This window comes from Pyrgilauda ruficollis, unplaced genomic scaffold, assembly GCF_017590135.1.
Source record: "Pyrgilauda ruficollis isolate IOZ18807 unplaced genomic scaffold, ASM1759013v1 scaffold4, whole genome shotgun sequence".
NCBI lineage: Eukaryota > Metazoa > Chordata > Aves > Passeriformes > Passeridae > Pyrgilauda > Pyrgilauda ruficollis.
In genome coordinates, this window is record NW_024525489.1 from 17,488,383 (window position 1) to 17,516,285 (window position 27,903).

At 40.8% G+C, this 27,903-nt stretch overlaps 1 protein-coding gene across 3 annotated transcripts; it reads right to left on the bottom strand.

The window, feature by feature from the left end:
• Positions 1 to 478: 478 nt before the first annotated feature.
• On the bottom strand, positions 479 to 27,730 carry ZNF318 (zinc finger protein 318). Of its 3 annotated transcripts, XR_005955929.1 has the most exons (11): positions 27,302 to 27,730; positions 22,071 to 22,216; positions 16,232 to 16,862; positions 13,429 to 14,853; positions 10,919 to 11,018; positions 9,879 to 10,165; positions 6,483 to 6,686; positions 5,915 to 6,014; positions 4,789 to 4,907; positions 978 to 4,392; positions 482 to 861 (listed from the first exon to the last, which is right to left on the bottom strand). XR_005955929.1 is itself a non-coding variant. In XM_041477051.1 (10 exons), exons 1-10 carry the CDS (start codon positions 27,665 to 27,667, stop codon positions 1,654 to 1,656), a joined length of 6,117 nt encoding a protein of 2,038 aa, XP_041332985.1. In that variant the 5' UTR covers positions 27,668 to 27,730; the 3' UTR covers positions 482 to 1,653. The 3 variants fall into 3 exon arrangements, 2 of the variants coding, with proteins under 2 accessions (XP_041332986.1, XP_041332985.1); XM_041477051.1 differs by having other exon boundaries at positions 482 to 4,392; XM_041477052.1 differs by lacking the exons at positions 22,071 to 22,216; positions 27,302 to 27,730 and adding an exon at positions 19,289 to 19,402 and having other exon boundaries at positions 479 to 4,392.
• Positions 27,731 to 27,903: the final 173 nt, after the last annotated feature.

Below are 27,903 nucleotides of genomic sequence, written 5' to 3' on the forward strand. Positions count from 1 at the left end.
CAAACCTTGCTTGCTTTGGTTTTGACAGTCAATCGGCTATCTGATGAAAGTAGGGCAACAATACTAACAAAGATTTCCTATATTCAATGCAGTAACTGCTTAACATCATAAAACCAGCTCAAAGAGATTTTCTCAAAACTCTCTTCCCTTCTTAATTACCTTTTTTACTGTTGACTTGACCATTTATACTAGATTTCCAAATTCAGCTTAGACCGTTCTTACATTTCTGGTTTGAAAATACCGTAAGACTCTGAGAAACATTTCATACCTTCCTCAGACACAGTCATGGAAAACGAAGATAAATGGTGATTTTGCCTTCTCCAGAGGTCCATGTGCAGGTAGTGATTACAGAAATTCAGGCTCTGCTGGGGTCCCTCCCTGATGCCCCCACCTCTAGTTTTACACAGGGTTCAGGACTACAAACAGACTTCCACTGATGATGTTGACAGTAGTTCTTCCATTGACTTCAGCTGGGAATAAACTGGTTTTTATTGAGCAGGCTAACTGTTGAGTATCTTCATCCTCTACAGTTTTTCAATTTAATCAACTACTACAGGAATCAGAAGCTAATTGAAAAAAAACACTTTTACTGAGTTAAGGATAGAAAGAAAACCAAGAAGAAAACCTTGTTGACCTCCATATGTTTATTTTTTTAAACAATTTACAAATAAAAATGTTATATTTATCCAAGGAAACACATTTAATACTTTACTCTTTAACAAGCTATACAAATGAGAATCATCACACTCAATAGCTCAAGGACCATTCAGGGTAGGCATGCATGTGTCTGTATCACATGAAGCGAGTCCAATTCCTGACACCAGGGTTCTGATCTTCTACTTCTTCAGAGCTGGTCAGCTGCTAAATGATTTAACACAAATAGTTACTGGATCACAATAAAATGAAAAAAAGCCCATTTCAAATCATGTAAGTGACCTCAATATGTCTGGTCCAGGTGTCAGGCCACAGAGCCTTACCGATTAGTTTTCTTCTCCAAAAGCCAGTCGGGACAGATTTTCTCCCCTTGCTTAGTGATGTGGCATCCATACATGTGCTTATACAATACAGTGAAACACCTTAAGTACAGATGTAATACAACAGTAATTACAAAGCACAGAGACAGATAAACAGACAAACAAAATCAACTCTAAACACATTCTTGCATTTCAAACAACAAAAGTAAACAAACCCATGCATTACAGTTCAAAGAAATTTTCAGTTAAGGTCTTCTGCAAGTCTCCATTTCCTCAGTTCTAAACTGCTGTTCTTGAGCTTGTCTCAGCAGCTGGGCTACTCACGGTGCTACTGACACAAACTGGGTGAGCTGGAAATCACCCAGGAATGGTCAAAGAATAAAAGCCCCCAAAATAAAGAGGACGCACGCATTATAAACGAGATTCCATTTTAATAGCAGAGTGTAGAAAAGAAATTGGCAACAAAATTCACATGAAAAAACATTTTACACAATTAATTATATACAGAATAAAGTATGTGACTGCCTTCTGATGACTTACGTTTCACTTTAGTCAAGTCCTACCACAGAATGCAAAATACACCCAAAACTCTCAGCTGGAACAAAAAGAAAAACAAACAAAAACCATATACATAATCCCAGCTCTCGCTCCTCAAATATTGGGACTGGCTGGGTTTACTTCAACCCACCGGGCTTTCTGCTATGCTTTCAGCAATTCCTGAATTCAACGTAGCTTCCAAACTACTGTCAGGAGCTCCTGTTTGCTCAGTCTTCTTGCTCTGGATGGTGCACATTCCCTTGCCTCCTGAGCCACCCACCTTCCCATGTGTTTCTTTGAGCCCAGGCATTAAAGTTTCCATGCACGCAGAAGCCTGACTTTGTGTGCTGCCTCTGTCACAACTCAGTGACAGCATTTCAGCAGTGCCACCTTTGCTCTCCTTCACATGTATCTCAGACATGGGTGAAATGCCCTGCATTTCTAGAACTGGCATGACCACTTCTGCAGTGTCACTGTTTGAGGTCTGTGATCCAGGTTGCAGCATAGGTTTCTGAGAAATCCGTGTGCAAATTTTATCTTCACAACTACCAGAAGTCAATGTAGCAAAATCAGTAATCTCTGTTTCATTCACTGTTCTTTCAATGCCCAGTTTTTTAAGTTTACTGGACTCCAGCCTAATGGATGCAATAGTTTCTACTTTTGTGACTTTTTCTGTATTTTCCTTTAAAAGTCCTTCTGAAAGGATGCTGAAACATTCATGTTTTACCTTATTGTCTCCCAAATTGAAATCAGTGCTTTTCAACTCAAGCTCTGCTTTCTGGGAGGGAATCTTCATGTGTTTCACATCCTCTGATGGTCTCTTGAAAAGAAAATTATCTAATCTTGCATCAGATCCAGTGTGTCCTAATGACTTTTTTTCATTTTCAGCTGCTAATTCCAGATTGGATCTGAGTTCAGCAGTGTTTGAGCAGGTATTGACTAACCGTTCACCTCCCTGCTTCTGGCTTTGGTTATCTAACACTATACGGCCTGAAGGTTTAGGTTGAACTTTTTCTTGAACTTCTAATAGAGTACTTTTAGTTTCTGTCTGTCCCTCTGTCAATTCTGAAGCATCAACCTCATTAGAACCAGATTTTATTTCTGGATTTGGAGTATTTGATAGATCCCAACCACTTTCAGAACAAGAATGAGTTGTGACTATCTGTTCTTTTCCATTACTAGTTCTAGAAGTGCCCCAGAGCAAGTCTGGACTATCAGTTTCTGAGTCAGTTCTACAGTTATCATTTAACTTTACCAAATGGGAATTTCCCAAACTTTTAATTTCGTCCTGTGTCTCAGGTAACAAAGTCTTTGCACATAGGCTATGCTTAGGCCTTACTGCTTTTATTTCCCAGTCTTTTGTCTCTGTCTCCAAGGTACCAGGAATATTTGTGTTTGTAACTGGAGATTTATTTCCATCTTCCTGTCCAACCTTCTCTTGGACCTCAGTTTTCTGTAGATCACAGAATTCTAGACTGCCTGCCTGCTCTTCACCTCCTGTATCAACAAGCCCAATTTTTGCAGGCATCTGGATACCAGAAACAGGGTTTTTTTCTGGTAATTCCATGACTGACATTTCTGATAGGGGAGACTGAAGTGATTTCTTGTTCATTTCAGCCTGATTTTCAACAGGAACCAAACTCCCTGTCACTTGATTATTACACTGTGAAGAATCCACATTCTCAGAATCCTCCTTCAACGAGGATGAGATACTATTTGTTCTGTGATTTGCAGATAAATCTGCAGGTTTTGTCATGTTAGGGTTTTCTCCATTTGGAAGCGCAGAACTTGCAAGCTTGCTGTCAGCTGAACCCTTTCCACCACTACTGTAGAAAATATCATAGAGATCTTTAGCATTGGCTGTGGCCAAGCAAGAATTTCGTTTCTCTATCTTTTTTGCTTGTTCACTGAAAGCAGTTGAAGGTGGTGGTGGTCTCACAGGCGTTGCCAACATGGTCTGTTCACTTTCAGACACACCTGGAGCTACTTCATCTGCAGGGATGACAGCTGCTGGCTGGACTGCTGGGAGAGGACGAGGTGGAGGTAGTCTATCTGCAGTCTGAGAAGACTCATTTTTCTCTGCTGCTTTCAAATCCTCCTCTGAGCCTTTTAAAATTACTTCTTCTCCTCCAAAAGCTTTTGATATGATATCTGGAGGCAGTAGAAGATCTGCATTTGTTTCTTTTACCACTGGCAGTGGTTTGGTGGTAGTTCCAGAGGATTTTATGGATAAAAAGGTGTTCAAAGGTGGTGGTTTACTGACTGTTGCAGTATTAGACTTCCTGAAAATCATGGTGGGGACTGGTAGATTGGGGAGAATTTTTGTTGGTGTTGGTGTGGAAACAACTGGTATCCATGGGCTAGTGTGTGGAATAACAGTTTTCCCAGACAGCTTGATTTCAATGGGCTTGATATGGGATTTCACGGACTGGCATTTGCTCTCCTCTTTGTTTCCTTCTGTATTCTCTTCCTTTGGAATAGCTCCTGGAGTTTTATCCTCTCTCTCAGTCTTTTTCCAGCTGAATTTCCCAAAGGAGGTCTGGCTTGGTGATTCCTTTTTCAATTCCTCTTTCTTTTCTTCTTTCTTCTCCTCTGCCTTCTCTTCCTTCTTTAGCTTTACCGTGATACCCATTTTTCTCCCAGAAGAATCTGTTTTGCCTTGAGTTTCATTATTCCCTTCTCCTGACTCTGGGATGCTTTTTACTTCCTCCTTCTTTATTATTTTTGGGGTTTTCTCATCCTTCTCTTCCTTCTGTTTCTCAACCAGCTTCCGTTTCAGCTCGTTTTGCCGCCTGCGCTCTGTTTCCAGAACTACAGCCAATCCAGCCTGACGGTCTAGATTTCTCCTCTCTTCATAGAGTGGGTTTTCATCTATGTATTTCTGTGGAAATAAACAGCAACATTTTAGTCACCATTTTTCATTTCCATGAAAAATAAATAAATAAATGCAGCTCTCTGACAGTTTTGACTTGCTCAGTAAGTGCCATCTCAACACTAAGAGAATGGGGAACTTTTTCCTACCAAGAAACTGAGGTACTATAAACTGCTTGCAGCAGTGCTGTCACTTTACAGTAGACACGTTTCAGCTTCATGCAGATAAAATATCTCTATGTACTGGTGTAGTGGGAAGTTCCACTTATTTAGTTCAGTAGAATGTCGTGAAGATAACCAAATACATGTACTCCAAGGAGTTAAATGTCATTCTTCAGGCAAGGAAGACAGAACAAGCAGAAGATAAGGTAGGGAATGTCTCTTTCCTAGTACATCAGTTACCAACCTTGTACTTCTCATTGTGGGGATGACTTTTCACATGCTGCTCTGCTGAGATCTGATCTCCAAAAAATTCATGACAGAGCTGGCAATAATATCCAGTGATGGGAATCAGAAACTCAGAGCCTGAAAAGGCCAAAGAACATTATCAGAGAAACAAAACCTAATAAATGCCAAGCTCTTAACAAAGTTGGTCAAAGACAACAGCAAAATCTCCAGTAATGTTCTTTTTGGAACAGTTAATGCTGCTCTCCTTACAGTTTCATAGGAACCACCACTACCAGGAACAAACATGCAAAGTGAAGAAGTTTATTACTATGGTTCAAGATTTAAGTGCTCTTCATCGTATTAAGGTAATCGAGTATTCAAGTAGGTTAACATTTCCTACAGCCTTGATCTATTTTCCATCTTTCTGGTACAGTCTGCTCAAATACTAAATACCTGGTTTATAAACAGAACACAAATATTTTTGTTGAAGTTCAGCAAGACTGCATCCTTGTGCCTACAGAACCTGCAACAGTTATCTAAGACACTGCAGATTCTCCTTTAGTGGGCACTACAAGAAATATGTAACAGATTAATAAAATGAGTTGATCACTGGCAGGCCTTTTAGACATTCATATTTTAAATCCTATATTAAATTTCAACTCAGTTACAGCTCCTTCCATATGTCTGTCTCAGATTCTCTGTATCTGCACTATAACAAGTACTCATCAGTCAATTTTCAGGGAGACCTCTGCTAAAAACGTACTGAATGGAAAAGTCTGCTACAAGACTGTGTGGAATACTGTGCAAGATCTACCCAAATACTGCCAACTATTGTGGTCATGCTCTGAATTCTAATATGTTGGCAAAAATTACTTCAGAACTACACTGAAAGACAACTGGTAATCAAAATAAAAAAACTGATCTCTAGAAAGAGAAGAAACCACACTTTTCTACAGTCCTGCTTCAAGACCTTTTACACAAAAACAGTCAAGAAACAAAATAATTTGCCTTTTTCCTAATAATACAGTATCTATATGTGCTCCTACACCAAGGTAAAGTTTTGAAAATTCCTTTCTCTGAGCAAGTGGGACAAAGTGCTGGAAGGCAAAGAGGGATGACAGCCAAGTTAATAAAAATTAACATACCTTTGGCAGGAACCGTTATCTTATCAATGCGTTTTATGGACTCTTGTTTGGTCTCGCTCTGGGTCTTCGAAGCCCAAGGTCTGTTGTAAGGATCCAGGGTCTATTTGCACAGTGACAGAGGTATATAGGCTCATATATTACACTAGCAAGGCAAGTACACTTGTCTTTTTCCTTTTTAATATCTTTTTAGAACACTGAACATTAAAATCAACGTGCAAATATTTACAACTTATTTTCCTCTCTTTTCCCTCCCACTTTGCAATTTACAATGACAAAATAACCTGTGAAAAGTGTAAAATGTAAATGACCGCAAAGAACAGGTAAACGTGTGAAACACAAGTGGCAAACCTGAGCAAACTGAACACAGGCCCCATTTACACTATTTGGAATACACCAGTAGCTGTACAACTGCTCAAGTCCAACATTAGGGAAAATAATTTGAAAAGTTACTTCTTGGGTTCGTTATTACTTCAGGTTCTCTTGTAAAATGTAGTTCTGTGATGTATGTTTTAGTGTTAATATTCATAGCAATATGAAATGCACTTAGTGAAGGAAGCCTGCAACATACCTGTCTGTGTTTCTTATTATGCATGTGTGTGAAAAAGTCAAACATGGTCCCGCAGATGGTATTGCAGTCTTTGCACCAGTGGTTCCCTGCATCATAATATTCATAAATATTGGCCAACTGGAAAGGATGTTTGGAGGACTGTGAAGAGGATTCTGCTGGCTTCGGGCTTCTACCTCTTGATTTTTCATTAGTAGTTTTTGATTCCTAAATTGAACAGAAGGAAACACTTCTCTAAGACAAGGCAGGACAGACAAAATGCTCTAGAATTCAGAACCTGCCTCCAGCAGAAGCCATACACACAAAAAAAAATATATCACCTGCTTTTCAGCGCCCAGGTTAATTCCACTGTTTCAGAGAGCTGGTATTGCCGACTAAGATGCTGCGTGGCTGCAGTGAAGAGTTTCCAATAAGGGTCCCAGATGTAATGGCTGGATGGTTGCAGGTAATCAAGGAACCAAATGAGCAAATTCCCTGTGGCATGCACCCTTCCCACGTTATTGGTTTCACATAACAGTTCCCATTTACCATACTAGCCAAACAGTGCCCAGAAGACCTCAAATAGTTCCCCTAGAGGCATTCAGAAATTACTGTAAAAGTAGTTTGGATGAAAGCAGAATGGAAAAGGAAGAAAAATCAGGTGACTAAAAGTATTTAACTCCATCAGTTTTATCAGATTATTTGAGTGTTCCTAAACTCTCCAGAAAACTTATTGTTTAATAATAAAAGAAAGATGGTGTTTTGTTAATTACCTAAGCATACAGGGTGAAGGATCTTGTGATTTAAACATGTGATGTTTGCACTTACGTTGATCTGTACAGAAAGACGCCATATATTGATATACAGACATTTCAGGACTCTATCCAAAATTAATACTAAACTAAACTTGTAGCAAAACAATCTGAAATGTACCATGAATGAGCCCTGGTTATTTAGATTACAATAGTACTAAATGTATTTTGAGTTCTGAGTTACATTTTCAATGGCATAAAGTCCGTCATATTATTTTTCACGGCAGTTTGGAAAGAACGGCATGTTAATTTAGCAGACTTGAATTGGTTGCATGATTTCCAAGTTATTCACTACCAGCACTGAACAAATTTATTTAAGCAGATTCAAAATTGTCAAATAACATCTGCCTTACATTAAATTCCTTAACACCACCCCCCACAACATGCACTGTAAATCAAAGAATGAAGAGACAGCCAGGCCACTATGCACCCCACAGATATCCATATCTCAATATAATCTAGTTCTTGGTAGCAGAATAAGAAGTGACCCCAGGAATATTTGCACGTATTCTGTCAGCAAGAACATAGCAGACGTTCTCTTGAACAATGAGATCAGTTTATGATCTGCAGGAGGTGCATGGAAGGATGTTCACAATGTCACACAAGCATCAATGTTTATGTTATTTATAGACATACATCTATAAAAATACTATCTCAATCAAAACTTTAAAAAGACAATGCTTCTCAGATAGACAGGTGACAGCCCACTCTTAACTCCAGTTTGTGCATTACCCCAGCTCAAAGATGCCTTTATAATTTGCTACTATTTAGAGCCCAGACAGGGTGATCTGTCTGTTCAGCACAGTAACACTGGCTTCACCTCTGCACTGACTGCGTAACTGCAACACACAGACACAGGGTCAGCAGCAAGGGACTACAAGGTGCCTTGCAAATAAGCAGAAAGGCAAAGGCTTTTGCCCTCAGGTTGGCAGAGTCAACCAATCTCAGCGTTGAAAGGCCAGCACCATCTTTCTTTTCATGAGAAAAAGTCAATCAGAACTACAATGTGAATTTTAGAGGCTGAAGGCTGTGTCCTATGTGCCTACATATGTAAGAAAATATTAAAAGTTTCTGTCCAGAACTCACATTTTCCATGTTAAAATAAGGAACTATGAAAAGGAGATCAAATCATTACAGGTTTGGACAACACAGACAATGCAAATTAAAATAATGAGAAGTATATTCACACGTGCCATAGCTCAAGAAAAGAAAATATAACTTAATGCAACGTAAGACTTAACAAACATTTTAGCCTACTTTAGTTTTATGAAGTGGTGACTGAAGCAAACAATTTGTTAAAGTAAGTGAACAGTAAACTTCAGAGATGTTTCAAGAAACAACAAAAAAAATCCAAAAGCAAGTCTTTAAATTAAAGATACCTAATGAGTTCTCAGACCACAATAAAGCATAAGGAAAATTTTACAGGATAAACAGATTTGAGTGGCTTTGGAGGAAATACAGAATCACAAAAATGTGTAAGGTTGGAAGGGACCACAGTGGGTCATCTGGTGCAACCTCCGTGCTCAAGCAGGGTCATCCCAGAGCACATGGCACAGGATTGTGTCCAGATTGTACTGGAATATCTCCAGTGAGGAAGACTCCACAACCTCTCTGGGCAATCTGTTCCAGTGCTCAGTCACCCACACAGTGAAGAAGTTGTTCCTCACATTCAGCTGGAACTTCCTGTGCATCAGTTTCTGCCCATTGCCTCTTGTCCTATTGCTCAGCATCACTGAGAAGAAGAACCTGGCTCCATGCTCTTGACATCCTCCCTTCAGATAAATTGATGAGGTGCCATTTCAGTTTTCCTTACACCTCTTACTCTATTAATATTTTCCTCTCTGCAAAAAATATATTTGCTAAGATCTACACAAAATTAATCTACAATTTCCCATTAGCTATTTCTGTTACATATTTGAATAAACATCTGAAAAGCAGGACAATTGATTTCCTGAATACAAGCACAACCTTTCAGATGGTAGTATCCATCTTTCAAAGTTTTCTTTCAAAGTAAACGATCTTCTGGAATGCAGTAAGCCTGTGCTGGTACATCCAGCCCAGAGTAGTACAGACCACACCAGAGAGACCATACTGATGCATACTGACATTTCTGAAGAGAGAATATGTGTACATAAAAAACATCTTATGCTGACCATCATCTTTAACTCTTTGTGATTTACTATCATTACCCAGTGAGAAGACCAACATGCTCCCAACTTTCAGAGACCTTTGCTGCTATGAACACTTCCATAAACATGGTCTGAAAGGCCATGACAGAAATTTTGTAGAGAAAAAAAAAAAAGTCTGTCCTCCTGGCGTGGTATTGAGACCAAAAAGCTATACACACTCATGATACTGTTCAATCCAATCAACACCTCAGCAATACCAAGATAAAAACAGTAAGTGGTGCTGAACTGCACAAAACCTGAGGGACATTATATATACACTGATACATTGACTCTCACCTGCATGCACCATCAAAGCCAGTGTATGACATGTGGTAACAAATGACATCAAATGATCCTTTAGTAAACGTCTGGGACAGGCTGTCTGCCCAGTGCCCTCTTCTCTTATTAAAATCATTAGCACACAAACTTTAAGACTTTACCTTGTTGGAGGAAGATGTTTTCTCTACGCCTTTTGCATTTTCTGACTTGCTGTTCTTTTCCGAGGAATCTTTCATTTCCACAGATGGTTTCCGGGGTTTTTCAAATATGTTAATCCCCAGGATTTGTGCTACTTTGTCAAGCTCAGACTGCTTCTTGTCAGCTGCATCAGATTCTTTATGCAGCTCTGCAATCTCCTTCATAATATTCTCTTGTAGTCTGTTCACCTCAACCAACAAGGGGTCTTTGTGTCCATCCTTCTCACGACGTTTTTTCCTCAACATCTCACCTGAGCCAATCAAGGAAGAAGAAGAGTCAGAAATGCAACAGGAAAGCTGACTTTAGATCTGTACAATACTTCGAGCAACAAATAAAACACTAATACAAAATATTACGGCAAAATCTTCACTATAAAGTTGTGAAGATGGAATTGCCTCTCAGGTACAGCAGCACTAAATCTGCACAATGTGCCTCCATAAGGATTACCATAACACACACCCTAAGAGAGGCACCACAATCCTCCAGAGTATCAATTTAAAATCACTATTTCCCTGTGTGACAAAACAAGTAAAAGTTAAATTGCCTATTCTAACCTGAAAGTATAATTTTCCAAAGGTGAGGGAATTAAGTATTTACTTGGACCAAACAAGTTTTAAAGACACAAAAAATTAGCTCTCTTGAGAGAGGACTCTTCCATCTCCAGATAAGATTCATGAAAAATTGAAAGGCACAATAACATCTTCAGTCACTATTTCTCACTTCTTCTAAAGAAGCACTAAAATGCATAAAGTAAAATTCCTTTAGCTTATCATGCCAAGAAGATGCAAGAGCAACTGTCTGCTCAAATTTTGATGCAATTGATCTTAATATAGTAACTAGGTCACTGCTTTTTCAAGAGTTGTGCATTGCCAGGAGTATGAAAATACATTATGGACTATTCTTATTTTGGTTCTCCTCCTCCTGTTAGATACCAGGACTTGTGACACATCCCAATGGGGAAGGAAAAAGAAGCAGGGGCTGGGAGAGTGGTAATGCACTTTACCTTGCTGTTTACGAAGCCTGTCCAATTCAGTCTTGAGATAGTAAAGCTTCTTCTGCCGTGCTTCTCGATCAGTCTTCAGTTTTTCTCTCTCTTCTATCACCTAAATAAATTGGAAGGTGTCTGGATTTTCTTCTCTTCCCAAGTTAAACAGTCTTGCAAGAATAACAGGAAGACCTCAGCTTTCTGGACACAGAACACTGCTCGCTATTCCCAAAATGTTCTTGAGTATTTTAACTCAATAAATACACCTCTCCCTCTGTATGTGAAAGTAACTGTATTGTGTGGTCATGCTCCAACCCGGTTTGTAGGCAATCTTTTCTGCTTTTGGGAAGTGTATTCCTCTAAACTGCCCTGTTTGTTGCAGCGCTTCCCAATGCCCTTAGGCTCAGCTGACTATCTTTTACAGGGCTAATCAAGATCAATGACAAATGGCTGTTCAAAACTCATGCAGAATCTCTACAGCTAGGATGCTCCATCAGCCTACACAGCCCTTCACCTTGCCTCCTGCTTTGACTCTGGCTCATTTTAGCTGCTAGGTTTTGCTTCAATCTGACATAAAACATCAGGATGAAATTTGTTTCTTGTTCAGTAAGGTAAAAACTGTGGCATGAGGAGCTCACAAATCCTTTTTTCCCTGGTTTTCATTGATTCTCACAGAAGGAAACAAAGCAATATGGTAAAATGAAACCTGAAAAGTTCTTTCAGTTTCTTTTCCAGCTTCATTTTTCAAGCCACAAATCCCAATTTTCTTACCTTCACAAGGCTCTTAAAACTTACTACAGACTCCTCCCTTAACAAACGAGTCATCTTGACTTCCCTAGACAATCACTTCTACAACAGCAATGCCAGTGTTGGCATGATCCCTGAACCCTGCCTGAAGTAGTTCTACCAACACAGTTAAGCTATATCTTAAACAACTTAAGAAGGTTTTTTATTATTATTTTGGCTTTGTACGCTATTTTTTTTATCATTAAAGCACCATTCTCTCCTTCTGGGTTTTCTGCAGTATGGAGGCATCAAGTGAAACATCCAAATTTTTATACTCCAAACCATCCCAGCAAAATACCAGTGGACTAAGCCCTAGACAAAGATTTCTGTAGTGCAGACAAAGCCTCAGAAGTTCTACCAAGATGCACAGATGAGCTACCAAGGTATGTCAGGGCAGGAGAAAAGCACACACCTTTAGCCAAGAGAGCTCATCCAAAAGTATTACATTTCATTAGGAACAAAATTTCAGCTGTGTCAGCTGAAGAAATTATTCCTGCAAGAAGTGGAAGCTCACTTATTTGCTGATGTAGCACTTCATACAAGTGAAGAAAAGGCTCTCTTAATAAAAGATGATATTGCAGCCTCAATACCTAAAGGGGGTTTGAAAGAAAAATGGGTACAGGTATTTTACCAAGGTCTGTAGTCACAGGAAAAGTGGCAACAGTTTCAAACTAAAAGAGGGTAGATTTAAACTACATATAAAGGAAGCATTTCTTTACAATGTGGATGGTGAGGCATGGAAAGAGGTTGTCCATAGAGACTTTGGACTCTCAGCCCTGAAGTCTTCAAGGCTAGGTTGGATGGAGCTCTGAGCAATCTGGTCTAGTGGAATGTGTCCCTGTCTATGGCAGTGGGGCTGGAATGAGATGATTTTTAATTGTCCCTCAAACCCATATAATTCTGTGCCCTTATTTTCACAACAAAGACCAAGTGGACACCAGTCTGAAAACTTAAACAACTTTTGGGAATCAACCAGTTCTTTGACAGTTGTGTACCTACAGTTTCCTATTTTAAAATACATTATTCCCCACTACTCTCTAATTATTATACAGACCAAGATAATTAGAAGACGCAAACATTAACACATATGACCTGAACTGGCGTCAGAGCCTCGTAGCAGTCTCCCCTAAATTCTTTTAATTTTGTGATTTTTGTAAGATAATTAATATAAATGTAGAGGGAAGATTGTATGTGATGGTGAATGATGATATCCTTTAGTATGTATTTAAGAATGTCTAATACAGGTATAAGCGTGGTATTTTGCACAATATAGCATGTCCAGATGGAGCCTCCTGTGTTTCAGTGGCCGCTTGTTCTGCCACTGGACATCAGTAAAAAAAGCCATTTAATTTTCTTTACTGTCCCTTCAGATTTTTACATAACCCCAGATATCTTCAGGTATTTCAATACCAAACTCAGCAGTATAAAGCCAGGCTGTGGTCACCTTATGTTTTCTCTGTAAGATTTTGGCTGGTTCAAAGAAATTCAACTTTGTTTTTGATTTCATCTCTTCTGCCATAGCCAATGGCATACAACTTTGGGAGATTTAAAATGCATTTTTTACAGGTGTCAGAGAATAATACAGACAAATGCTTAGAAATCTTTAACGTAAGTAAACTAGGTCAAACTATTTTTAAACTGGAGCAACTCAGAAAAAAAAAGGTGCACCTGAAAAGAAAAAGCTTCCACCCCACCAATCATGCAATCCAACACATTCTGAAGTATCAGAATACCTAACATACCTTCTGCTTTTGAGCTGCCCGATTTTTTTCATCCGACATCCTTTCTGAGGTATTTTTCAGAGGGTGTGATGACAGACGAAGGGGTGCTTTGGCATGAGAAGGAGTGGTAGGGACTTGAACAAGCACAGAACCATCTCTTTTTACATCAGGGACATCCTTTCCCAGAGAGACTGTCTCAATCACCCGGAGATTGGGACGTGTGGGGTTCGCTGACATGGCCATGGTAAGAAGACCATGAGCTTCTGGTATTGTAGGATTAGGCTGCTGGGCAGGGGGGTACATGGGCCATCCAGGGGCTGCATATGCCATATAGTGCCCATATGCATCATATCCTGGAGGAGCCATTGTGGGAGGGGCATAGTTTTGGGGCATTTGAGCAGCAGTGTAGTGGGAATAGCTGGGAATTTGGTATTGGGAAACAGAAGTAGGTGTAGGTGGCAAACTAGCAGGAGCTGATGGAATTGCAGGAATGAGAGAGACAGAAGGAAGACACTGTTCTGGTGCATGTGCAGTTATCTCATGTCCCACCGGGTTGTCCTTAGTATAGTCTGATTTCTGAAGAGAGGATGCATCTTTAGGCTGCTGGAAAGAGCCCGGGGGTGACGCTGAGCGCTGCTGGCCTGACTCAGGAGAACGGGTGTCACTGCGGCTGCGGCGCAGCTCCCAGGCGTCCAGTCTGCGAGTGTCCGCAGAGCGGCGATCCGGAGAACGAGACGCCAGCTTTTTGCCATGAAGGCGTTCCTGGGTACGAACAGCCAGTTTTCCAATTTCAGCAACACCAATGTCAAGTCCAATGGTTTTGAGTAAGTCGTGGATCTTTGCATACTCTGCGTTTGGCTCTTCTAAAGGATCCATCTTGACAGCTGGAGCAGGAGAAGGAGGTGGGCTCATTTTCTGTATTATTATCTCATTGCCACAACTTACTGGGGGCTTCTCTATGGGGAGAGATTCAATTTTGGTCTCTTCATCCTCATCACCATAAAGAAATTTCTCTTCGTCCTCAATGTCAGGAAAACTACGCCTCCTCTTCTCCTGAGCACTGACAGAATCAGCCATCATGCCCAGAATTCGGGAGAAACCACTGCCATCCTGACTGGCCCTCTCATGAGGCAGCAGGAAGTCAGTATGGCGATCAGCGGGCTCTGCCTTGGGTTCTAGTTTTTCTTTGTGACTTAAGAAGCTTCCAAACTTCTCTTCAAACATCAAATTGTCTTTGGGAGGCCCAGAGAGCGGGTTCCACTCACACAAACCTTCATGCAACTCCTTGTCCGAAGCCTCCACAAGAGAGCCTTTGTTAAACCGTTTGAGAAAGTTTTCCACTTCAGAAGCAAAAGGAGCTATGTTGTTGCTCTGGGGCAAAGAAGACTGACTAGAAAGAAGAGGAAGATCCTTGCTGGGCGCTGGACTGCTTGAAAAGCCCTCAGGCTGAAAGAGAGAAGATACTATTTACTTCTAAGGCACTATGCACCTCACAGGACAAAAGAACGTGTTCATTTCTCCTAGTTCACAGCTGAATAAAAGTGTTAGAAGAGACAATATGCAGTTGAAAGAGAACACTAAAGATTACAAACCAAGTTGCCTGATGATTCTGGAATGCCACGTCCAACAATGAATGCTTATCTCAGAGAACACACAAAATCACAATAATATTTCACAAACTTTTTGCAAGTGTAAGAACTGAAATTTTTAAATTGAAACCCTGTTACATCATTTTGGATATGCTTTGAGTTTAGTCATAGTCACAAAGGATTTCAATACCTTAAGTCAGATAAAAACTACTGCACTGGGGTTAGTCTCAGTCACTTCTTCAGATATTCATAATTAATGCCATATTAAATAGCATTTCCAGCAATAGGTATGGAATGGGATGCTCAGTATCTGAGCACTCCTGAGATAAATATGTCACTGTCAAACCAACACTGATCAGTAAAACAGGCAAATCAAAGTGATGTATTAAAACACAAAAAGTCAGTTTATCACAGTAGTCACAGCCACTTATCTGTCCATTGCTCTAATTTTGAGAGTCAATTGGTATAGGTTTGGTACAAATTAAATAGGGCTGATCCCAGCCTGTAGTTTAAAGGGAAAAAATAAGGAAATTTAGAAGTTGTTTTCAAACAGAGGTATTGAAGATGCATTAGGCAGTTCTCTAAGTCTATAAAGAAACAAGAAAGAGACACTGAGACAGGGGAAGAGCTTCAATCAATATCCTGACTGCCTGTGGTACTATGAGAGCCAGCTTTTCTTAGAAAGCTGGCCCAGATCTCTGCCTCATGGGCTGAATTTCCACAAAGACATTTTATTTTGTCTCAGATGATATTTATTTATTTATTCATTTATTTATAGGTGTGTGTATACATATAGGGATGTGTATGTGTGTATATATATATATATGTATATATAGGGGTGTATATACATATATATATATATATAAGTCTCTAATATAGAGATATTATATATTAGAGACTCATATATATATATTAAAGTCTCTAATGCATTTCAAACTTATACCACCTTGCAGAAAGATACCTGTCCTCTTAAGGAGGGTGTATATACATATATGTATATATATATATATATATATATGGGTGTATATATATACGATTCCTGCTTAAATGCCATAACCATTTAAGTCTCTAATGCATTTCAAACTTATACCACCTTGCAGAAAGATACCTGTCCTCTTAAGGAAAGGGAAACAAAGACTTGGCTTTCCTATTTTGGAAATCAAACTAACATTCTGTACCATGAAGTAACTATTTTGGGAAGTAGAAGCATGTAGACAGACACACAGAGATCAAACCTGAACAGCAGACTCTACTTCCATCTCTACTCGTTTCTTCAGAATAGATTTTTTGGGCATGGGTGGGATTTCTTCAGGCCTGTATGTATACCGAGGCTCAGGAGTCTGTAATGTGTTAGTCAAGCCCGGGATCGTGTAGCCACTGCCTGAAATATCATGATTCAAGTTTCGACTGCGCTCTTCTTCTTCTCTTTTCCTCCTTGCACGGTCAAGCTCTCGGAATTCTTCATTCAGGTATGACGGGCTCAGGCTTCTGCTACGGCTGCGGCTTCGCCTGCGGTAGTTTCGTGTTCCTGATGAGAAACCCTGATGCTCTCCACTCACACCATGCATCTTCTCATCCTTTTCATACCGTAGACGCTTTATTTCTCGTCCCCTCTCCTCTGGCCTCAGTGGGTAGGGGGATCTCCTGAGTTTGTCACCATCCCTGTCGGCTCCACGAGGCAGCTCCTCCCGACGGCCATAGTGTGGACTGTACTCTGAACGGTGCAGAACATCTCGGTTGCGGTAGTCCTCGTCATGCCTCGGAATGAAGGGACTGGAAGGCTGATCTTCATGCACTGGGTATCTCTCAAGGCCGCGAGGACACGTGAGGCCTCTAGTGAATATTGGACCGTCAGCCACATCATCCCTGTGTGAGAGAAACACAGAATAGAGGTACTTGAATCAGATTAAACAAAGTCTTACTCCTACTCAAGGGTAAGAAATTTCCAAACCAGTTTCAAAATAACATCTCCCTTACTAAAGGGAACCAACATTTTATGTACTTAAAATGCAGGGTAGAGAGGGAGAATTATTTTTAATGGTACTGTACATCCTGTCCTAGGAAGTCACCTGCAAATGCAGCGACATGAACAATTCAACTCATACTGACGAATTAGAGCCTTGAAAAATTGATAGGATGGATTCATTTCTGTGAATGTGAGAGACTACACGTTCTAAAAAGCCCTTACTATCATATTTCAGACCACAATCCCTTTCCTCGCCTCTCCCAGTAAGATGCCGAGGTCAGATTTCCTATGAATTATTCAAGGTATAATTCAGTTTCACACTGGCAAATGCAACCAGATCCTCTTTTTATCTTCAGCTGTTGACAAGGACCACAAATTCTACCAACATTTTCTTCTGCAACAGATATGCAGACAGAACTGTCACTAATCACATGAACCCAATAACTAAAAAGAAGCTCAGTTTCTGGTATCTACAAACCAAGGAGATTAAGTGTAATGGTACTGTTCTTCTGTGCCAGCCCCTGCATTATTACACATAGTGGATGTGCAACTGTCACAACATCAGAATAACCAGCTTCTCTTGGAGTATCTACTTTTGGACCAATTCCTACAGACACCTATAAATAGGGGTACTGTTTTGACTAAGGCCTTTTTCCTAATGCCTAGAAACTTTTCTGGGACTTTTCTTTAGATAAGGCAGAAAACAACCAAACCACTTTAAAAGTTACCAGCTGCTGGTTTTACTTATTGATATTTCAAAATCTAGCAAGATCGTCCAAGAAAGAAAATGTGCTCCCTAAGTGACATCAATGAGACAGACGACTCTTTCATGAGTGAATCAATTTGAGATAAACTATGTATAATGGCCTGAATCCACAAAAATCACCTCCTCCTACTCTAAAAGGTCCCTCCATAGATTTGAGAAGGGACAAATCAAGTCATGCCAGAAGACATCTTCAAAAAAATCTGCAAATAAATTACAGCCCCAGTTTTTCACTACAGACTAAAGAATAACAGAGATGCACAGACTAGGTCTTTTTCCTGGGTATTTTTATAGTTTACACATGCGTATTTAAGAACAAAATCAACAAAAAACTTCACTTTACCTTGCATCATCGCAAAGCATTTATTAGATACTTTATCGTCCAACACATCTTATAAAACAAATCTGGCATGTACCTGTACCCATTGTATTACATGGTATCTTTCCAGTTTTCAGCAAACTACACATATCCACCTCTTCCAAAAGCACAAAAATATCTACAAATAGCTAAATTAAATTTCATAAATAAATGTTGTTTTCACAACCTACATAAAGGTATGTCTATTCCCCGTGGCACGTTTTCTGAGAGCCCGCTAAACCTGTACAAGCTGCATGAACACATCTGATGGAGTAACAGATGTGTTTCACCATATACCTTCAGCTGATTTTTGTGCAAATAAAATGATTTAGATGTATGTCTGGCAGCTGTCACCTACAATTCAAACTGACTGCAGCGACAAAGCACAGGAATTTTTAATCACACTTTGGAAAGAAAGGAACAGCAAATCTACTAAAACTAGCAAGACATTCCAAATACATTTTGAAAAGCTAAAATACAAATTTAAAACCTGAAAATTAAATACAGCTGTGGGAAAAATGATTACTTGCCTTACAGGATTCTTTGAAACATGTTTTCTGTGCATACAGTCCAACAGAGTCACATCCCTCTTAAGTGGTTTGCATGCTTTCAGCCAGTGATGTCCACTCGTAGCTACTGCATCCTCAAGAGAGGATACAAGGTAGTACCACTGTGACCATCCCAATTCCTTCATCAACAAAGAACCCATGAATCACTGGAATTCGCAGTTTCAGAGATGGAAAACAGACCACAGGCTACAGACACATGATGCTTCCGAGACCTACAACTAGTGTAAGGTAATTTACTTTTTGGCATGTTTATTCACATACACAGAAATAGAAATAAAGAGTGGTATTCTGCTGTCAGCAATCAACAGGACTCCACTTTAGTACACAGTCTACGAATAGGGAGTCAGATGAGCTGTTCATATTCCAGCCAACTGTTACTCTTGATATCACGCCAAAAAACGCTATTTCAGAGCACAGCTCAATGCAGACCAAGTCTCTGCAGTGATTTGGTCTATCTTTTGTATTAACCTCAGATGAAAGAAATGGTGGGATGCTCTCTATAGCTTGTGCCAGCTCAGATAGTAGTAGAATGTCTTAAAAATACTGAGAGCCTAACAGATGGAAGACAGGGAGAGAGAAAAAGATTTATTTTTCACTTTGACAGATTGAGATTCTGGAAGACAAAATAACACTTACTGGTCCAAGCAGGAGACAAGCTGCTTAGGTGACCTTGAAGACACAACCCAGCAGCATTCAGTGTGCCTACTTAGACATGTGCAGCAGACCAGCTTCCCTAGAAACATGGGGCAAGTTCTTACAGATGTTTTAGGACAGACCTGCATGGGAACACACACCCTTAGAAAGTCTCCTCGGGTATCCTGAAAATCCACTGCTGCAGGAGACTCTAAAAGCCTCCCTGATTTCCCTCCTTTGGTATTTTATTTCCTTTATAGGCTAATGAACATCTCTACCATCTCAAGGCCCTAAAAATTACAGAGAATAATGTGTCAAAGTGATTGCTTGAAATATCATAGTAGAGTAGTAGTTAGCAAAAATAGCTGAGAATAACTAAATTCAGAATTATTTGCTCCAATTACTTCAAAATTTGAAAAGACATCTTCAGGAAAAACTTTTTTCTTTTGCCTTTTTTTTTTTTTAATTAGAATGAGAATGTACCACATGCAAAATAAAAATACGATACGAGCAGTAACAATAAAGACCATTTTACAGCCCAGTGATAGACAAACTCTGTGTCCCCGTACCAGGGCAGCCTCTCAGAGAAGGGAAAAAATACATGAATGAAAAATACTTGATAAACAGTGTCCTTAATCAAAAACCAAATGTCTTTTGAAAACAAATAAAATGTTTAGCAGTGTGGAAACTTAGAATTCTGAAGTAGTACCTAGACAATTTAGGAAAAGCTAACAGGTGACTTGGTTGTCACATACTTTAAGCTTCTGGACAATGGGCATCACTCAGAAAAGTACAGCCAGCACAGATTAGACAAAAAAAAAAGCAAATGTAACAACACAAAGTTCTTGCATACTTACACTACAAATACAAGGAAGCCACTTAAAGATTAAAGTCTACATGGTCTCACTTTATCTTCTTCTCATTCTAACTCATCTGTCACTTTTAAACCTTCTCTGGAGTCTATTCTTACCATTCTGTTTCACATCTATGGGTTCTGTAATAGAGAAGTCAACTTTTGTGATTTAAATAAATCACTCTTACATTAAATAAACTGCGTTATACTTGATGTTACTTCTAACCATGCATCAGCACCACAGAACAGATTAAATCTAAAATCTCACCTGAGAACATGAAGCATGGGACCAACACTACCATGACCTGCCCTCAAATGCTCCTAATTTGCCAGATAAGTGCCAGTTCCCAACATATCACTTCCTTTTCCTTCCAACCACTGTACTCTCCCTGAGCATACATACTCATTTCATGTACAAACTGCACAGGGGATTTACAAATCCAACACTGATGCCAGCAGAACTGAGGTAAAGGCATAAAAGTGACAGTACCAAAAACCAAACTCTCATTTGGTTTTCTACACCTGCTGAAACTTAACTTTACACCTGAGAAAGACAGGAAATTAATTTCTTCTTCTCACTTCCTTCTCTCTCCTTAACAGTTGATGATATTTGCATCAAAAATGGAAGTGGTAATGGTTTATCCTGTGCTGGATGTTTACCTCTGACCTGAAAGTGGAACTGAATGCTCTGGGGCACAAGCTATGCCATCTTTAATTCTGCAATTCAAGACAAAGAAAATTATTTGCACAGTTTTCCGATTTTCTTTCTTTCGCCAGATTATACTGGTTCTCCTACTGAAGGCAGAGTTCCCACAGGGGATTTACAAATCCAACACTGATGCCAGCAGAACTGAGGTAAAGGCATAAAAGTGACAGTACCAAAAACCAAACTCATTTGGTTTTCTACACCTGCTGAAACTTAACTTTACACCTGAGAAAGACAGGAAATTAATTTCTTCTTCTCACTTCCTTCTCTCTCCTTAACAGTTGATGATATTTGCATCAAAAATGGAAGTGGTAATGGTTTATCCTGTGCTGGATGTTTACCTCTGACCTGAAAGTGGAACTGAATGCTCTGGGGCACAAGCTATGCCATCTTTAATTCTGCAATTCAAGACAAAGAAAATTATTTGCACAGTTTTCCGATTTTCTTTCTTTCGCCAGATTATACTGGTTCTCCTACTGAAGGCAGAGTATTAGTAGATAATTGTATCTACTAATATTTCCACTTCACTGTTCACAGTGAAGTATTTTAACACAAAAGAATTCTCTCCATTAACTGTTTCTCTCCAATTTCAGTCAAAGGATCCTAAGAATTCTAACATTTTGTTTATAATGTATGAGACTGTCTGACTACATTCTTCTGCAAGGTTTTTAAAGTCAAAACAATAATCTCTTTCAAGGTGCTTTAGAGTTTTCTTCCAGACTAGTCTCAAAAATCAAGAAAGTAGACAATTTCTCCCAATAAATGAGGAAGTTGAAGCTTTACACTATCTTTATACTAAACAACCTTCCTTTCAGTAAGAACCAGGTAGGTTCATCAGAAACAGAAGGTGGCTGGAGCAGTGAAATGTCAAATAAAGTCTCTCCATGTGACATCCCATCCTTAAGGGGAAGGAAGCACCCAAGGGATTGACATCACACTCCCTCCTGCAATATATGATGTGCATGCTTAGTTTATATGGGATTTAGAAGCAGCTGACAAAAATTAGAGAAGTCTCTGCCTGTGTAACTCTAAACAGAGACCTTCATTCAGGAATTCTCTGTACCACAACCTGCAAGAGGCTGGGGGAATATTCCTGGGAAGCATCACTACACGCTTACCCTCATTCCCTAGGCATTCAGTGGGCTAATGAGATGTTTGATCTCATCCAGTAGAGCCATTCCCACGCTGTTTCACCCACGTGAATCCCCACCTGCAGAGGACCATACCTGTCACTCAGGTTATCAATTGGTGAGCCCAGTCTATCAGGCAGCCTCCTCCGCTCCGGCGTGCCAATGCAATAGCGGTCATTACCCACAGTAATCCGCAAACTGTGCTCCAGGGAAGACTCCGAGCGGAGACTCGGTGAACGCCTCTGTAAATTGAAGAAAGATGCAAGCCCATCAATCAGGGGATTTTAATCTCAGCTACGGAAAGGAAAGTGATTCTGCTCTGCTTAATAAATTCAACTTGGAGGGATGGATCTATTACAAAATCAAACTAGAAGAACAATTGTTCCAAATACTTCAATTCTATTTAGTTACTAAAGGAAGGGGAGGGTACTGACTGCATTTAACTTCTCATCCCAGGTGCTAATAACACCTATATATGTATATATGCTCTATATTTAAATTATCTAGAAACTTTCAACTCAAAAAGACATTTCATAAAGCACCATTTTGGAAGATATAAAAGCAAAGAGAAAGTCACAAAGTCCCAAATTTGCTGCTGTTCTCCTTTCTTTGTAGAGAAGAAGCAGCTAAATAAACATTGCATAAAAAACAGTGCCAGGAATTTCTGAATAAAGTGTCCGGATTTCTGGCCCTTTACAACTTTAATAACAACATCAACCAGTGTAAACAAAGATTCTCCTAGCAGTGATGTTTTTAACAGTTTTCCTCACCTCATGCCGCTTTCAGCAGAAAAGCGCAACACAATACTAAAAACACCAAGGCCACTAGAAAGCCTCTATAGGTGTCTAAAATTCCCATTACTATTATTGAAAGCTGGCAGAGATAAACCAGAGTAAACTAAATAAAGTTGCCTCTGAAAAATCTGCAGCAGAGAAGACCTAAGCTCATTGCCTCTGCAGACCTTCCTTCATACACATACACAGTACATAAAACACCATCTCTGGCAAATTGTGTTTAACAAGTTACGCTTCACCTTCTTCTAAAATGTAGCACTGGAATACAGGACTGATCAGAGTTAAGGGAGTTCCATAAAAAACAGGTGAGACTGCCTAAAGACAGAGATACTTGATTTGCTTTTTTAAACCAACACAGTGTAGATTCTGCCTAACATGAAGCAGTGAACCAGCTTCAGTTCTGCCAAACTAGTCATGCACTGCACACCACTTTTACTGCTGAAAATGGCAGTAGCAAGCAGCAGGTGCACTGAATTGTCCACATCCGCCCTGAGAACACGCAGAAGGTTCAGCTCCATCCTCCAAGAGACCAAAGGAACAGTACATAATCTCCAAGAAAAGCAAAAGAATTCCTTTACAAGTTTACCTAACAAAATCCACTTGCAGTACAAATCTGTAGAGAATCCATTGTGCATACAGCTTTATTCTAAGGTAACATATTAGTGATTTCTGTTTTGTTCATTATGCGGAATCCCAGCATTTATCAGAACATATGTTAATTACTTTTGAAGACCAACTGTCTTGTCCAACACGATATGATCCTGCAACAGCCTGGCTGAGATACAACATATTCAAGGTGCACATGTCTCATACAAACACATCCTGACTTGGGCCCATTGTAACACTGAATTTTGAGGGCTGCCTCAAGAAATTACTATCTTCAAGGCCATCTTCTCGTCATCAAGACTGTGGGCACACAGATGACAATCACCTCCACTGAAGACGCAGAAGTGATGATTACATCCCAGAACAAACTATGGGCAAAGGAAAGAAATAGTTTACATTCAGAATGATTGGGATGTTTGGATTGCTTATGACCGATCTATACAAATTGCCCAGAGATAGCCATTATGGCAGTAAATATTTGAACTTCATGATTTTGTAATATATTTTTTTTAAACTGGAGAAGTTCCACTTTTAAAAGGTTTTTGTATCTGGAGCACTGAACACCACCACTAGTCATACCTATGTGTGCACAGCACTGCATTTTTCTCCCTTCCTGTTCTGCCACCTAAACCACAGTTACCACTGCCATATTACTGAACAGGCTGCATACCTGCTTGTCATTTCTCCATCCTCTGTTGACCCCACATGCTCCAGTCCTCTAATCTCAGCCAATTTTCTTACAAGAAAGCAAAGAAGCTAAAACAAACCTTTAAAAAGAACAAGCACGCAAGTCAGCAGGGACAAATAAAAGCAGCATGTGTCAGCCTTGCAAGAACAAATGAAAGTCTGCCAAAATCTCTCACTGTAAAGCCCTGACCTTCCTCTCCTCAATAACATTTCTCAGTACTCGCCCCAAACCTTTGCTGTCACTCCACTGTTCTTCCAATCACCACAAAGTTTTCCTCAGCTATTAAGAAACTAACACTATCCCTACTTACAACATCCAATACATGGCTCCACTGCCAGCATCCCAGTTATGCACAAAAAAATGTGCAACAATGCTGTAACCTGGAAATGCATGTACTCCATCTCACAAATAATTATAATTTTTAAAAAATCACAACAACAACAAAAAAACCAAACCAAAACAACTCTCAGAAACAAAAAAATTTAGTAAAAATTATAATTTTTAAAAAATCACAACAACAACAAAAAAAAACAAACCAAAACAACTCCCAGAAACAAAAAAATTTAGTAAGAAATCTCTAAGGCTGCTGCTTTCATACCTCAATTCACACCTAGGATAGGGACAATAACCTGGAACTTGTACAAAAAAAAATTATTTTCTCCATTTCAACCCCATGCCCTTATTCCATCAGTGTCTTCATTCTACATATTACATCTCCCACCCTTATGCATACATTCCCCTCTTTCAAGTCCTCTTTCCTTCTTGCAACCTAAATTCCTCTTCCTCGGGCTTCTGAACTCATGTCCTTTCAGTGACAGCTCCAAAATCCCACTTATTAATATATTTGTCTAACTTTCCATATCTGCACATTTCATATTCTCAAGCTTCTGAAGAGAAAAGAGGTTCTTAAGTCATAAAATCCCAACATTTTATTAAAACTTTACCCTAACCAGTCATGATAACCCAACGTATCTGCATCTGCTCCGTTTCCATCACATTTAGTGCCACTCTTTGGAAAATGACAGTGTAATCCCAGCTTTTATCTTTCTCTAATTAACACTACTTTTGTAAACAGTACTTTAAAAAAATAAAACAAACCTACATACATATTTTATGCTTTGTAACATCACTTTTGAAGAAGAAGTAGTGTCAGTTGTCAGTCAAACACCTGTTGGGGGACAAAAGCTTCCAGGGGAAAAAATGTGGATGTTACACTCTAAGAATTACTTACACTGGGCTTTAGCAAACGCAACAGTCAGCACAATATAGGTTGAAGAACTCTATTTAATTGTCTCAAGATCTCTTATTGTGACAATTGCTTCCTACAGAAGGGCTTTCCTTAAATGCAGTAATCCTGTAAATAAACAAAAAATCCATTTGGCTCATCAGTACAGCAGCAGCTAACCTGCTAACGCCTAATTTCTAGGAGAAATAGTTTTTCAATTCTTCTCTGAAGTTAGAACAAGCAAGAAAAAAATCATTAATCTATAAAAATTTGCTGAGATGACTGATTTAACTTGAGCCAGGAGGGTGCAAAGTAACACTAGAAGAGCAGCACTTGTCAAAAATAATGTTAGTGTAAAGTGGATGTTTTTGGTGGCCTTTCCCCCCCCCAGTCAAAGAGGGAGTAGGAGGCTTCTAGTCAAAACTCCTAGATCAAATTTCTCCACGTCTGAACCACCAACAGTCAGCTCTGAAAGTTTTGTTACAGCCAGCACAGGTTCACAGCCTATCATGGATACAGTGAAATGGGAGACTGAGTGATGGTGAAGTCAGTTTAAGAAAGTTCTGTCCTGTATCCCAGGTTTCCACTCACCAGTTGTGAACATGCTGCTGTCCATCAAGCCACAACATAAACTGACATGAATCAGACAGAAAAACATTTCATTTTAAAAAACTACTTATTTTCATTGTGGATATTATGAGTAATGCAATTTGCAAGGGTACCATACAGGAAACTAAAGAGGATGGAGATAAGGGTGAAATACCACGTGAACACAAATGGCCAGAAGCAGTTTCTTAGCCTGGCTTGACAGTCCAAGACAACATTATCTCCCTGCATCTCCAGGGCAACTCACCCTTCAATAAGAAATAACACCAATACCTGAATTTTAATGCCACTACAATCACCCGTGACCTCTTCTATGGCTGCAGCTCCAAAGAAATCCGGTAAGAACCTGGATCACCAGGAGAAAGGGCAATCCCCATTCTCCCTCGGGAGTCCCATCAGGCAGTGAGCCAGCAGACAACACGCTTTTGCTGGACTGACTTTCAGCTACATTGTTTCCTCACATCAGCCCACCCCGCAACTCACAAATCCAGGCTGAGCACAGGGCAGAGGGTAGAATATACTGCAAAGCAAGCGGGAAAGGCGAGGATACCGTTCTTTGCGACTCTATGTGTTCTGGATTGAGTGACCATGCAACCACTGCCTAGAGTACCCCAGCAGGAAAACCTCTTCCTTCACGGTAGTGCAAACGCACCATGAACTTACTACACAGCACAGCTCAGAGTCACCAGACAAAACAATCACTGCACCAAGGAGCAGGAACAGAAAACCTAAGTCAGCGAATCCCACTCACGCAAAAAAAAAAAAAAAAAGTCTTCACACTTTGATTTATTACGAAGGTGTCTGCATCCAAGATGCCATCCACCACAGGTACCAAAACAGCTTCGCAAGCCCAAATCAGACTTTGCCAAGACAAAGTGAGAGACTGGAACACCCTGTGCACAGCCCCAACTACAAAGCGGTGCCTACCAAAGAATACCTCTCAAAGACATAAATCAGTATCAGCCCTCTTTGTACGTCCGCCGTGACAGCAGGAAGAATTCAAAGTACTCATTCAACATGCTATCTAAAAAGTTGTATTCTCCTAAGTTAAACGATGTTTATGCACTAACACAACCCAATGTGTTAAATGGAGGAAAATGACATCCTCTGCCTTAGCGAAAAGACAGCATCATCTTCGAACCCTCTCTAAAATGGCTCTAGCCAGTAAGACAAATAAAAATGCAATGGAAACGAATGGGAAAACATCACTTAAAATGGAAATAATTTTTTTTTTCCCCATTTGGCTCTCTGAGGAACAGAGGGAAATTGCGGCTCTCCCTCCGCACAGGGAGAGCCCGGGGCCGGTGTAATTTTGCAAGGACCTGGCCGCGCCAAGTCTGGGGCTCTGACAGCCCCCGGGCGAGGGGGCAGGGCCGCACCGAGCCCCTCGGTGCACGGCAGTATTTACCCGGCTGCTGCCGCCGTCTCCGTGCTCGCTGCCCCGGCGGCCCCGGGACCCGCCGAGCCCCGCTCCTCCCGGCGGCGACGGCAACCTCCGGCTGCGGTGCGGCGACGGGGACCGGCGGCAGGGCCCGCGGTGGCCCGATGGGGAGCGGTGGCGGCGAATCGGCGGCGGACGGGGCGAAGCGGAGCGCGGCGGCGAGGCGGCGCCGCAAGCGGCGGCGGGCATCGGCGGGGGAGGCCGGCCGTGGCCTGGCCCCGGCCCCGATGTGCTGAAGCGGGAGGCGCGGGACGCCGACGAGCCGCCCTCCTTCAGCCGGTGGGAGGAGGACGAGGACGAAGGGCCGGAGCGGCCGCTGCTGGAGCGGTACATGATGGCGCCAGCGGCCCGGGGGTCCCGCGGCTCCTCCGGACCGGCCCCCCCGGCGTGCGCGCTCCCCGCCGCCCTGCGCGCTCCCGAGCCGGGCGGGGAGGGGGAGCCCGGGCGGTGGGGGGCGGTGCCTGGGGACGCCCGCACAAAATGGCGGCCGCCGGTGGGGTGACAGGCGGCGGCTGCTGTGTTCGGCCTTGCGGCTCCTCTTTGCCTCTCTCCGCGCTTCGGACCTCAAC

Excerpts from the sequence above, each read along its gene's own strand:
- ZNF318 (XM_041477051.1), bottom strand. The coding sequence starts at position 27,667 with ATGTACCGCTCCAGCAGCGGCCGCTCCGGCCCTTCGTCCTCGTCCTCC. Across the intron at positions 6,687-9,878 it reads AAACATCTTCCTCCAACAAG|GAATCAAAAACTACTAATGA; the intron begins GTAAAGTCTTAA and ends TGTTCAATTTAG. Across the intron at positions 4,393-4,788 it reads CCCACAATGAGAAGTACAAG|AAATACATAGATGAAAACCC; the intron begins GTTGGTAACTGA and ends TTATTTCCACAG.